Source organism: Aquarana catesbeiana, linkage group LG01 (genome assembly GCF_042186555.1).
Source record: "Aquarana catesbeiana isolate 2022-GZ linkage group LG01, ASM4218655v1, whole genome shotgun sequence".
Lineage (NCBI taxonomy): Eukaryota > Metazoa > Chordata > Amphibia > Anura > Ranidae > Aquarana > Aquarana catesbeiana.
In genome coordinates, this window is record NC_133324.1 from 41,332,344 (window position 1) to 41,344,839 (window position 12,496).

Here is a 12,496-nt window from a genome sequence, read left to right on the forward strand (position 1 = left end):
TTGGCCCACCCTTTGCAGCTATAACAGCTTCTGGGAGGCTGGGAAGGCTGTCCACAAGGTTTAGGAGTGTGTCTATGGGAATGTTTGACCATTCTTCCAGAAGTGCATTTGTGAGGCCAGGCACTGATGTTGGATGAGAAGGCCTGGCTCGCAGTCTCTACTCTTATTCAGCCAAAAGGTGTTCTATCGGGTTGAGGTCAGGACTCTGTGCAGGCCAGTCAAGTTCCTCCACCCCAAACTCACTGATCCATGTCTTTATGGACCTTGCTTTGTGCACTGGTGTGCAGTCATGTTGGAACAGGAAGGAGCTTTCCCCAAACTGTTCCCACAAAGTTGGGAGAATGAAATTGTCCAAATAAGGGGCCAAGCCCAATGCTTGAAAAACAACCCCACACCATAATCCCCCCTCCACCAAATGATTTGGTCCAGTGCACAAAGCAAGGTCCATAAAGACATGGATGAGTGAGTTTGGGGTGGAGGAACTTGACTGGCCTGGACAGAGTCCTGACCTCAACACAACAGAACACCTTGGGGATGAATTAGAGTAGAGACTGTAAGCCAGGCCTTCTCGTCCAACATTAGTGCCTGACCTCACAAATTCACTTGGAAGAATGGTCAAACATTCATATAGACACACTCCTAAAACTTGTGGACAACCTTCCCAGAAGAGTTGAAGCTGTTGCAGCTGCAAAGGGTGGGCCAACTCAATATTGAACCCTACAAACTAAGACTGGGATGCCATTACAGTTCATGTGCATTTAAAGGCAGGCATTCCAATACTTAGGCCAATATATTGTGTATTGCTTGTGACACTGAGCATGGCTATGGACTTAGGGCTGGTTCACACTACAGAGATGCAGAGAACATGTGTGGGGCTGCCTGGTGGGTAAGTGGGTAGCAATTCTGTCTAACAGCACTGGGGTTGCTGGTTCAATTCCCCAACATGCTTGTGTTGAAGTTTATATGTTCTCCCTGTGTGGGTTTCTCACCACAATCCAAAGACATGCTGGCATTGTATTTGTCTTCTGTTGAAATAGGTTCTAATGTAAGAAAGTTAATTTCGGACTTTATATTGGAAGCTCATTGCAGCTCATTTACGAAAGGCAAATCCACTTTGTACTACAAGTGCAAACTACAAGTGCAAAGTGCACTTGAAAGTGCACTTGGAAGTGCAATCACTGTAGATCTGAGGGGAAGCTCTGCTGATTTTATCGTCCAATTAATGTGCAAGCTAAAATGCTGTTTTTTATTTTCCTTGCATACCCCCCTCGGATCTACAGTGACTGCACTTCCAAATCCACTTTCAGTGCCTTTTCAAGTGCACTTTGCACTTGTAGTTTGCACTTGTAGTGCAAAGTGGATTTGCCTTTCGTAAATAACCCCCAATGTTTGTTAGCACTAATCATGCCCAGGGACTTGGACATTTAAAATTATAGGGTTTACACTGCACAGGTACATATGCTTAGAAAACTGTTGCTTTGTGGATGTAAATAGACTTCGATCTTTGGCCTGTAGTTGGACATTTCATGCACATAGCCAAGGGCTAACAGTATTATAGTATTATGTGTTCCTGCTCATCAGGTGCAATCACTTTAGACATACATGAAGAGACAGATTGAAAGATACTGGTGGGCGTGTACTTCTATTGGGTGTGTCAGTGTGCTAACAATACAACCTATCTTATATAAAGTGCTACCTTGGGGGGGGGGTTGTTTGGCCTGAGAAGGTAAGGTTTTTTGCCTGTGAATTGTGGGGGAGAAGGAGGACCTAAGAACAGGCCAGAATCTTCCTTACGGTGTGCGGCTCGGCAGGGCAGGCATCAGAAATTTTGGGGCCCCTTACACAGCTTTAGGCCTGGGCCCCCCGGTGCCTGACTACTAACATTCCCCATGGCCCGTCCACTGGCCGTCCCACCAAATCCACTCACTGGCCATCCCACTGAGTCCTTCTGTGTGGTGTGATACATGATTAAATCAATATAACAACTCTTGACGGACTAAAGCACAATACCTTTATCCCCATCCACGGCCAGCATCTTGGAGAAAGATGGGTGATGCTGGGCGTGGATGGAGATACATTGTGGAGAGAGGGATGGGTGATGCTGGGTGGGGATAAAGATGGGGAGTTGCATTGTGAAAATGCATGAGGATTCTGGGTGGGGATGAGAGTTACATAGTGAAGAGGCTCTCCACAATGAAACTCATCTCCACCCAGAGTCATCCTCATCCATTTTCACAATGCAACTCCATCATGCCAGCTTGGCAGCCTCAGGTGTCCCATCCAAGGAGAAGGATATTATATATATATATATATATATATATATATATATATATATATATATATATATATATATATATATATATATATATATATATATATATATATATATATATATATATATATATATATGTGTGTGTATATATATATATATATATATATATAGCAAAGGGTTAGGCTATTCCTGATGGCTCAGTCCCCAGGAGCGGTAATGGATAATACCCCAGGAGCAGTAACGGATGATGGCCAACAGGCCCTCTTACCAGACCCAGCGAAACTGCAGCAGAGATCCCTCTGGCTGGACGTTTGCTCACTCAGGGTTTCCTAGGCCGACTCTGGTCAGTAGTGTAGCATGTCTGTATCATGGCAGTGGCTCAGTCTTTCTCCCTCTCTAGTGGTGCTTAGCAGCGTGGCTCCCTCTCTGATGGCATGGGTACAGCATGGCTCCCTCTCTGATGGCAATGGTACAGCGTGGCTTCCATCTCTGATGACACGGGCACAGCGTGGCTCCCTCTCTGATGGCACGGCACAGCGTGGCTCCCTCTCTGATGGCACGGGCACAGCGTGGCTCCCTCTCTGATGACACGGGCACAGCGTGGCTCCCTCTCTGATGACACGGGCACAGCGTGGCTCCCTCTCTGATAGCACGGGCACAGCGTGGCTCCCTCTCTGATGACACGGGCACAGCGTGGCTCCCTCTCTGATGACACGGGCACAGCGTGGCTCCCTCTCTGATGGCACGGGCACAGCGTGGCTCCCTCTCTGATGGCATGGGCACAGTGTGGCTCCCTCTCTGATGGCACGGGCACAGTGTGGCTCCCTCTCTGATGGCACGGGCACAGTGTGGCTCCCTCTCTGATGGCACGGGCACAGCATGGCTCCCTCTCTGATGGCACGAGCACAGCGTGGCTTCCTTTCTGATGGCACGGGCACAGCGTGGCTTCCTTTCTGATGGCACGGGCACAGCGTGGCTCCCTCTCTAATGGCACGGGCACAGCGTGGCTCCCTCTCTGATGGCACGGGCACAGCGTGGCTCCCTTTCTGATGGCACGGGCACAGCGTGGCTCCCTCTCTGATGGCACGGGCACAGCGTGGCTCCCTCTCTGATGGCACGGGCACAGCATGGCTCCCTCTCTGATGGCACGAGCACAGCTTGGCTTCCTTTCTGATGGCACGGGCACAGCGTGGCTCCTTCTCTGATGGCAATGATATAGCGTGGCTCCCTCTCTGGCTTTCCCCAGCACAGTCCTCTCTTTTTCCTGTGTCCTGTAGCAATCACTCCCTCAGCTTCTTCCTGGGTTCCAGACTCTCTTTCTCTCCCCCAGCAGAGTGCATGCTGGGGGCTGAAGTCTGTTGCCTGTGTACAACAATGGGGCAATCAATCTTCTGGGACTTCATGTCCTATGATGCTCCCCTAGACCCTAGTCTCTTCTGATTGGCTCTGCTGTGGCCAATGGGGAGAGAAACAGACCGCTCCACTGCTGACAGGAGAAAGGAGGGGGCGATCGGGGGAGATACACTGACATCCCGCAGCTCGCCTCTCTCTCTTGTCACAGCACTGCTTGTATTCACTGGGCAGACTGAGCTAAGGAAAAGAGCCTGCTTTACTGGTGGAAGGGGGAAGGGGGTTGCTGCTAGTGAAAGGCGGCAGTGGCTCTGACTACTAAGCTCCCTTCACCTTCCCTATAGCAAGGCTTCTCTCTCCTCCTCTATAGTGGACGCCGCACGGGCCCGGCCAGCACATGACAGTTTCATTTCATGTGTTGCTGAAGGAGGCGGACCCGGCCAACTGGGCCCCTTGGGACACTGGGGCCCCTTACAGGAGTACTGCCTGTACCCCCCTGATGGCAGCCCTGTCTATGTGACTGCACTACAGAACAGCATAACAGAAAAGATATTGTCTTGTGTTCCATATTATTTTACCCTGTGGCACAGCAGAAATGCACAACATGGGAGTTGGTGTTTTTTTCTGTGTTCATATTGATCTTATAACTGTATTTGGTGGTTCATCAGAAATGCGCAACATAGAAGTTTGGGTCTTTCTGTCTTATATTTATGGCCTTGTTTTGCTGTACATCAGTAAAACACCACCGTAAAGAGGGTTCCCGTCCTTTCTGTTTTAATATCAGTTATGACCTAGCTAGCTGCATTTCAGAAACATGCAGCATTTAGGGTTTGCGTGCGTCTTAATGTTTTTACATATTGGTCGCACATCAGAAAAGCAGACTGTGAGGACTGTTTATCTACATTGAAGTTCAGATTTGGGTCTCTCCCATACTTGATATGTTGGTTTAGCTAGCCATACTCGGATACACAACATTATTGTCTATGCTCGTGTCCTTTCTGTCTAAATCTAGTGCGCTGTGCCCACAATCTATGATTTTTTTAATTTGTGATAATAATAATGCATGTATCACCTTTTGTATTTCAGCCCTCTTTTCCGTGGAGGGGCCAGGAGTTCTGGCTGCAGACGTCACATGTCAGAAAGCCTCAGCCCCTTACATTCAGGGATGCCAGAACCATTTCCTAGGGTTGAAGCTCAGTAGGGTTATAGGACACTGGAGGAAGGCGATAAAGAATCACCCTGTTTATTAAGAACTTGGGAAGTTCTGTTCAGAGGAGTATTATGGCCTGAAGATGAAGTATAAAGATGTATACCCGACCGAATAAGTTACGGCTCGGTGCATGGCCTTCATTTCGCCTTTCTAGCAGAACTAGATGTAGCAGTATGAGTGTTCTACTCCTGCTATGGACTTTATTCTCCTATAGTAGGCACTCAGGCGTAAGTAAAGCCACAGATTGAGCATGCCCTAAACCCAGGGATCAAGCTTCTGTTAATCTATTACCCTTAAGTAGGCTTCCCTTTAGTCTTTGCTGACATAAAGATAAAAGTGAACAAAAGGGGTTGTCTGTTAGGGGCCCACCTTTTTTTGCAGTTTTAATTCCCTGAACACGGTAGTGTTAAGACAGGCCCTCTTAGTGATCAATGTAGTGCCCTTGTCTTACAACACAGGTCTCTGATTAATCTAATCTTTAGGGGTTCTAAGTAGCACCTACAGGCACAATAGGCCATGGTTGTTAGATGTGTAAGATAGGCAACATTGCTAACCTACAAGTTCAACATGTTTTCTGATTCCATCTTTAAGAGCCCACTCCACTTAGATTCTGCATCCGAAGCGGAGAAGGCAGGGACATCGGTGGAGTAGACCTGCAGATCAGATGCATGATCCAGCTAAGATACCTTCATCAAGCATATGAAGTGGAGGTAAAACTCCCTGCAGAACAGAGGTTGGCCAAGAGGGTCTTGCAGTGGTCCCACCCTAAGGTAGGCCTGAGGTACTTGATTATCCTCTCAGGTGTGCCGTCCTGGAAGATGACTACAGAAAATTGACAGTTACTTACCGGTAACTGTTTTTCTAGGATATCTTCCAGGATGGCAGGCCTACTTCCCGCCCGTTGGAGGAGGGAAAATTGTAGAACACTAGAAGGTGAGTGCCTATGAGGAATGATTTCCCTTGCGAACCAGGTTCAGGAGTTACTTCTCTACAAACTGAGGATCAAGGGGAAGGGTGGGAACTTAAAACAGCTGTCAATTGATTGTGTTTCCTGTAGGGAGGAGTCTCTCATCTCTCAGGTGTGCCGTCCTGGAAGATATCCCAGAAAAACAGGGTAAGTAACTGTCAATTTTTTTGCTAGAAAATTACTTAGAACCCCCCCAACATTATATATATATTTTTTAGTAGAGACCCTAGAGAATAAAATGGGGGTTGTTACAATATTTTATGTCACACTGTATTTGTGCAGTGGTCTTTCAAATGCAATTTTTTTTTGAAAAAATTACTTTAATGAGTTAAAAAAAAAAAGTTAGCCCAATTTTTTGGGGGATAATGGGAAAGATTTTACGTCGCGAGAATCGTGATCTTTTTATTCTAAGCAAAAAAATTGTGATTCCCATTTTTGCCAGAACCGTGCAGCTCTAATATCTATGCAACTTCACCCATGTTCACAAAGCTCTGAATTGACATGTCAAATTGCAGGCCAAATCGGCGCCTATTGACGGCAATGGAACTGTCCGAATTGGTGTGACGCCACAACGATTCCCAAAATGAGTTCCTGCACTACTTTGGGCGACTTCAGGGGGCGATTTCTTACCTCCCAACTTTTTGAGATGGGTATAAGGGACACCTATTAGCAAAAGTAGGTAGGCATAGGACACCTTCTTAAAGGAGAACAGTTGGGACCTATGTGATTTCACTAGACATCTGTGCAGGAAAGTGCACTGATGTCTCTGAAATGTCTCTGAAATCACTCACAAAGTTGGACTGAGTCACACTTGTGCGACTTTGGACATCAGAGTCGCATGAAAAGTCATACCCCATGATTTTCAATGTGTACCATTCATATCTGTGCGACTTCAAGTAACACTGACTTCAACATAGTCCCTGTACTACTTTGGTCTGACTTTGATGCGAGTTGAGGTCGATAGACCTCAAGTTTACACAGGCATTCCCTGGGATTGCGGCAAAATTGCTGATGCAAAATCGTGGGAAAGTTGCGTGCCTTTCCCTGCGACTCCTGCGTCCATAGACCTCAAGATTACACAGGCATTGCTTAAAGTCGCATCAAAATCTTGCAACTTTCAGGTCGCACAAGTGTGAAAGGGGCCTAAGTCACTGTGTTGAGTACTATTATACCTAGAATATAAAGTAATCCCACCATCAAACACTAGTAAACATATGTTCTCAATATAATTGTGCTCAAATGGCTGAAAATCACACAGATGGTATCACCTACTGAAAGCTTGCATTAGACTCAGCAGCATATGCTGAAAAGAGGCGAATGCCTATTAGCATGAGCGTGGTTGTTACTATAATAATGCCTGAAATGCAAAACATTATTGTATAGAATCAAACATTAGTAAATGTATTTTCTCTGTAGGTATGAGCTCAGCTCTGTAGCATAGCAGTATACCCTGCTGCTCCCAAAGGTTCAAGCCATGAGTTCAAATCCCACTGACAGCATCACCTCCTGGAAGTGTGCATTGTACTTGGCTTATTCCATATTTTAACTCTTCAAATGCATGCAATGGTATGTACTTATTCAATAATATTATGGTATGGTATAGAATTCCAAAATTCAAGGAAAAAAATGTCATAGGGGGGTCCCCCCAGTACATACCAGGCCCTTCGGTATGGACTTTAAGGGGAACCCCACACCAAAATGTAAAATAAATTTGATGTGGGCCCCCCAAAATCCATACCAGACCCTTATCCAAGCATGCAGCCTGGAGGTCAGGATAGGGGGGGGGACAAGTGAGCACCCTCCCCTTCTGAACCTTACCAGGCCACATGCCCCAAAGCACCTTTTACCCATGTTGATGGGGACAAGGGCCTCTTGCCGACAACCCTGGTCAGTGGTTGTCAGTCTGCGGGCAGGGGGTTTATCAGAATCTGTAAGCCCCCTTTAACAAGGGGGCTCCCAGATCCTACCCCCCTATGTGAATAGGTATGGGGTACATTTTTACCCCTACCCATTCACCAAAAAAAGCAGTGAAATGTAAAAAAATCAATAGCTGGATTTTGACAAGTCCTTTTATTGTAAAATAGCTCTGAGCTGTCTTCTTCCCTGAGCCATCTACTACAGACGCTGTCTCTCCCTCCTCCATCTTCTCCCCGAGCTGTATTCTCCCAGAGCCGTCTCTCATGCCACCGCCATCTTCTCCATCTGCTGTGTTCTTCCACACCACTGGTTACCTGCTTATAAAAAAAAAAGCTGCTCTTCTTCCGTGGCGGTCTTCCTCCGCTGTGTTGTCACCCGCTGTGTGGCATCTCTTACATAGCCATGGAGCGGACTCTCTGGGTGACATTATCGGATGGCCACAGAAGACTGCCACAAGAAGAGCGGCTTTTTTTTATTAGTGGGTAACGGGCTGCGTAGAAGAATACATCAGAGAAGACAGCGGCAGCAGGAGAGACAGCTTGGGGAGAAGAAACATCAAACACTAGTGAATGTATTTTCTATGTATGACTGTGCTACGCCCAATAGGCTAGTGGTTGGCACTTCTACCTTGAAGAACTCATGGGTTCAAATCCCACAGAGAGATACTATAAGATTGAATTGGTGAAAAAAGGCAAATGACTATTAGCCAAAGCAGCATATGCTGAAAATAGGTGAATGCCAATTAGCCAATGCACTTTAAATTTGGCTGATTCTATTATATTAACTCTTCAAATGCATGCAATGATATGTAAGTATTCAATACTATTATGGTGTGAAATTACAAACACCACACACTAATGGGCAGATTCAATTTTTTTGTTTATTTTAATTTGCTTGTGCACTGAAAAAATAAACACAGCTGGTGGATGGTACTTGAATTTGTACCGTGAGTGCTGTGGAGACATCTGAGCACACTACTAAGCCATTGTGCTAAGTACGAGACCTGCATAATAGTGTAGTATGATTAAAGAATGAATATAAATAATTACCGCTTTATAGTCACCTAAATTAAAAAAATAAAAAACAACATACAACAAATAGGTAACCTAAATGTTTAATACATGTAACTTTACAAAATAGCAGACATTACTATGTAATAATCATTCATAACTGCATTCGTTAGCAAAAGAAGGAAAAAAACTAGGAATACTAATTGCAACATACATCAATAGATGCACACGAGGTAGAATACATCTCAAATAAAAATGTTTCTTTCACATACATGGATCGTGGTTACAGTGCAGTACTATATAACAACTTGGTAGGAATTTGCATTCGCATATACGCGGAAGCACTAATTAGCATCGATTTAGAATTTACTAATGTGTGTTTCTCACTACTAGCGCTAATTTTCATTTGCGCATTTGCCTGTTGAAATTTTATTTGGCTAAAATGGGAGCTATTATTTGCCATAGTGCCCAGTACTTCCTGGCGCTATAGTAAATGACCCCCTAACTGACACTTTGTGGGAACCAGTAACACTAATACAGTGATTAGTGCCAAAAATATACACCGACACTGTACTAATGACACTGGCTGGGAAGGGATTAACATATAGGGCGATCATAGGGTTAGCCTAACAGAGCTTGGTACATTCACTGTGAGATGCTTTTACTAAAGGATGCGCCGGTTTTTATTCCCTGCTTTGCAGAGAAACAAAAACTGGCACATCCCCACTGACAGGACAGAACTCTGTATTGCTTACAGTCAGAGAGCTCTGTCCTGTCATCTTCTTTGCTGATCAGCAGGTGCCAAGTGTCATCCATTGGCCGGGACCCACTGATCGGCTTGTGCTGTGACTAATGACAGAATAGCCGGCGCGGCTGTCATGTGCTCATAAAGCCCCTACCTGGAAGTGCTGGATTACGTATCTAATAACTTTATCCAGTGCAGGAGAGCCACTGTGCCACCATACTCCTACTTGAGGTGGTCGGCAAGTGGTTAAGCTGATCTGAGTGGTTGGTGGTAATATAATTACAGATTCAACTCAATTTGGTGTCTTCTAACTCAATTGTCAGGAGTGTGGCAGAGTGGGTAAATTAATAATATGAATAGTCCATACACCAGATTAGTCACAGGGGGATTATTCACTTAGTAGCTCCTTCAGGAGTGTGCTGCATATGTACAAATTACAACCCCACTGCTCTTCTAAAAATTACTGTTTAATTAGAATACAAATTAATCTGTGTTATATGTATTACTCTTGGCAGACAGTGAGAACTGTATGAATTGTCCAGAGGAAGAATGGCCCAATGAGAAGAAAGATCGGTGTATTCCAAAACACCTTGAATTCCTTTCCTACACTGATGGCATTTCTAAAGTATTCCTAACAATTTCTGCTGTACTCTGCATTGTGACTGTTTTAATAAAGTGGATTTTTGTTTCCCATCTGAACACCCCGATCGTCAAAGCTAATAACAGAAATCTGAGTTTTGTTCTTCTTGTCTCCATTTTGTTGAGCTTCCTCTGTGTGTTCTTGTTCCTTGGTCAACCACTGGATATAACCTGTATATTGCGTGTCATGACATTTGGAGTCATCTTCTCCATAGCTGTCTCCTCTCTTCTTGCTAAAACAATCATGGTTTGCATTGCTTTCAAAGCCACCAAACCTGGAAGCTACTGGAGGAAATGGCTTGGCAGCAAACTGGCCAATTCCATAGTATCAGTGTGTTCATCCATTCAAGTAATAATATGTATTAATTGGTTGTCCTCTTCTCACCCTTTTAAGGAAATGGACACTCATTCTTATCAGGACAAGATCATTATTCAGTGTAATGAAGGGTCAGTTATCGGGTTCTACTCTGTGTTGGGTTATATGGGGTTTCTGGCAGCTGTGAGTTTTGTTCTGGCTTTCATGGTGAGGACATTACCGGACAGTTTTAATGAGGCCAAATACATCACCTTCAGCATGCTGGTTTTCTGCAGTGTCTGGATTTCCATGATCCCGGCCTATCTGAGCACTAAAGGGAAATACATGGTGGCTGTGGAGATATTTGCCATATTGGCCTCAAGTGCTGGACTTCTAAGCTGTATATTTTTTCCAAAATGTTTCATTATCTTATTTAAACCTGAATTGAATACACAATCATGTTTACTTGATAGCAAAAATAGACATGAATAACTACTCTTAGGAATTTGTTTATGAATGTTTTCACACAAGATTTAAATAGCATATTTGCTCGTAAACTAATGTTGAAATGCCAATATGAAAAAGTAGAGTAGATCTAGATACCACTGATTGGTCAAATTAAAGTATGAGAGAATTTAAAGAACTACATGACCTAACACTCCAATTCCTGGAGAGCAATACATTGGATCTAATAGACCAATTAGATCTTGATAAACTATTTGAGATATAGTAGTATAGGGTGATATAGTGGCAGATCTGGGTAGTATAGGGTGATATAGAGGCAGATGTGGATAGTATAGTGTGTCAACTAGACATGTGCATTCGTTTTCGTCCGAATGCGTTTTCGTCCGAATTTCAGGTATTTTCGTTATCGTTTTAAGAAACGATAACGAAAGTGCAGAGTCCGAAAAACGAAAGATCCGACATAAACAAATGCTTTATTTTCATTTTCGTTGCTACAACAGTTCGATATAGATAGGAGATTCGACATGATGATGACAATAACAATCTGTGTCCATCAAACCTGTGGTCGAATGTGCCTAACCTTAACTCTATTAGTCCAATATTATTCTACATAGAGAGAAAAGATTTGACGTAGAGAGAAAAGATTCGACGTAGAGAGAAAAGATTCGACGTAGGGGAGGAAAGATTCAACGTAGGGGAGGAAAGATTCGACGTAGGGGAGGAAAGATTCGACGTAGGGGAGGAAAGATAAATAAAAATAATGATGATGATGAATGTTATTGGCTGATTGTAACCAAAGAGGTGGAGCAGTAAAATAGCTGGAACTAAGTACACACGTACTTTGGCTTATGGTGTCTGTTGAAAGTTCTAAGAAGATTCGACGGAGCAGGTAAACTATATGGCATTGTACAGTTTAGATGCTCCGTCGAATCTTCTTTGTTTTTTTTTTTTTTATAATCAAAAATTTTTATTGTTTATTTCATTTATATATACACCATTTATACAACATTCTATACCCCTTTGTTCAAACAATAAAAACATACTACACATTACATCCTACATCACCTACCACCGTTTTCCCCCCTGTCGCAGCGGCCGACATTTACATATTCGAGGGGAAAAAAAAAAAAAAAAGGGATAAATAAATGGCACCCACCCTACCGTGTTTATCGTGCTTATATTATAGAGTGTTTAAAAATAAAATTACAAATAAGTTCCCCCTAATTCTTATTAGTGTCCTTAATCACTTCAATTAATAATTATATATTGTGTGAAGAGGAAAAAAAAAAAAAAAAAAAAAAACAAAAAAAAGAAGATAAATAACTAAATAGTACCCACCCCACCGTGTTTATCGTGCTTATATTTATAAAGTGTTTAAAAATAAAATTATATATAAATTCCCTCTTATTCTTTTTAGTGTCATTAATCACTTCAGTAAAAAAAAAAAAAAAAAAAAAAAAAAAGGGGGGGGGGGGTGGCGAGTTCCCCCCTTATTCTGATTAGTGTCTTTAGTCCCTACAATTCCTTGTTATCTATTGTGAAATTAAAAAAAAAAAAAAAAAAAAAAAAAAAAAAAATTCCCCTTCCGTGTATATTCGTGTTTATATTTATATAATTTATAAAGTG

At 43.4% G+C, this 12,496-nt stretch overlaps 1 protein-coding gene across 1 annotated transcript in view; it reads left to right on the forward strand.

The window, feature by feature from the left end:
- The window catches only part of LOC141130771 (vomeronasal type-2 receptor 26-like), a 132,440-nt gene extending 120,228 nt beyond the window's left edge, over window positions 1–12,212 (forward strand). Inside the window, exon 6 of the mRNA XM_073618160.1 lies at window positions 9,987–12,212. Within this exon, the coding sequence (XP_073474261.1) occupies window positions 9,987–10,897 (911 nt within the window). The 3' untranslated portion in view covers window positions 10,898–12,212. The remainder of the gene's footprint in view (window positions 1–9,986) is intronic.
- The last annotated feature ends 284 nt before the right edge of the window (window positions 12,213–12,496 follow it).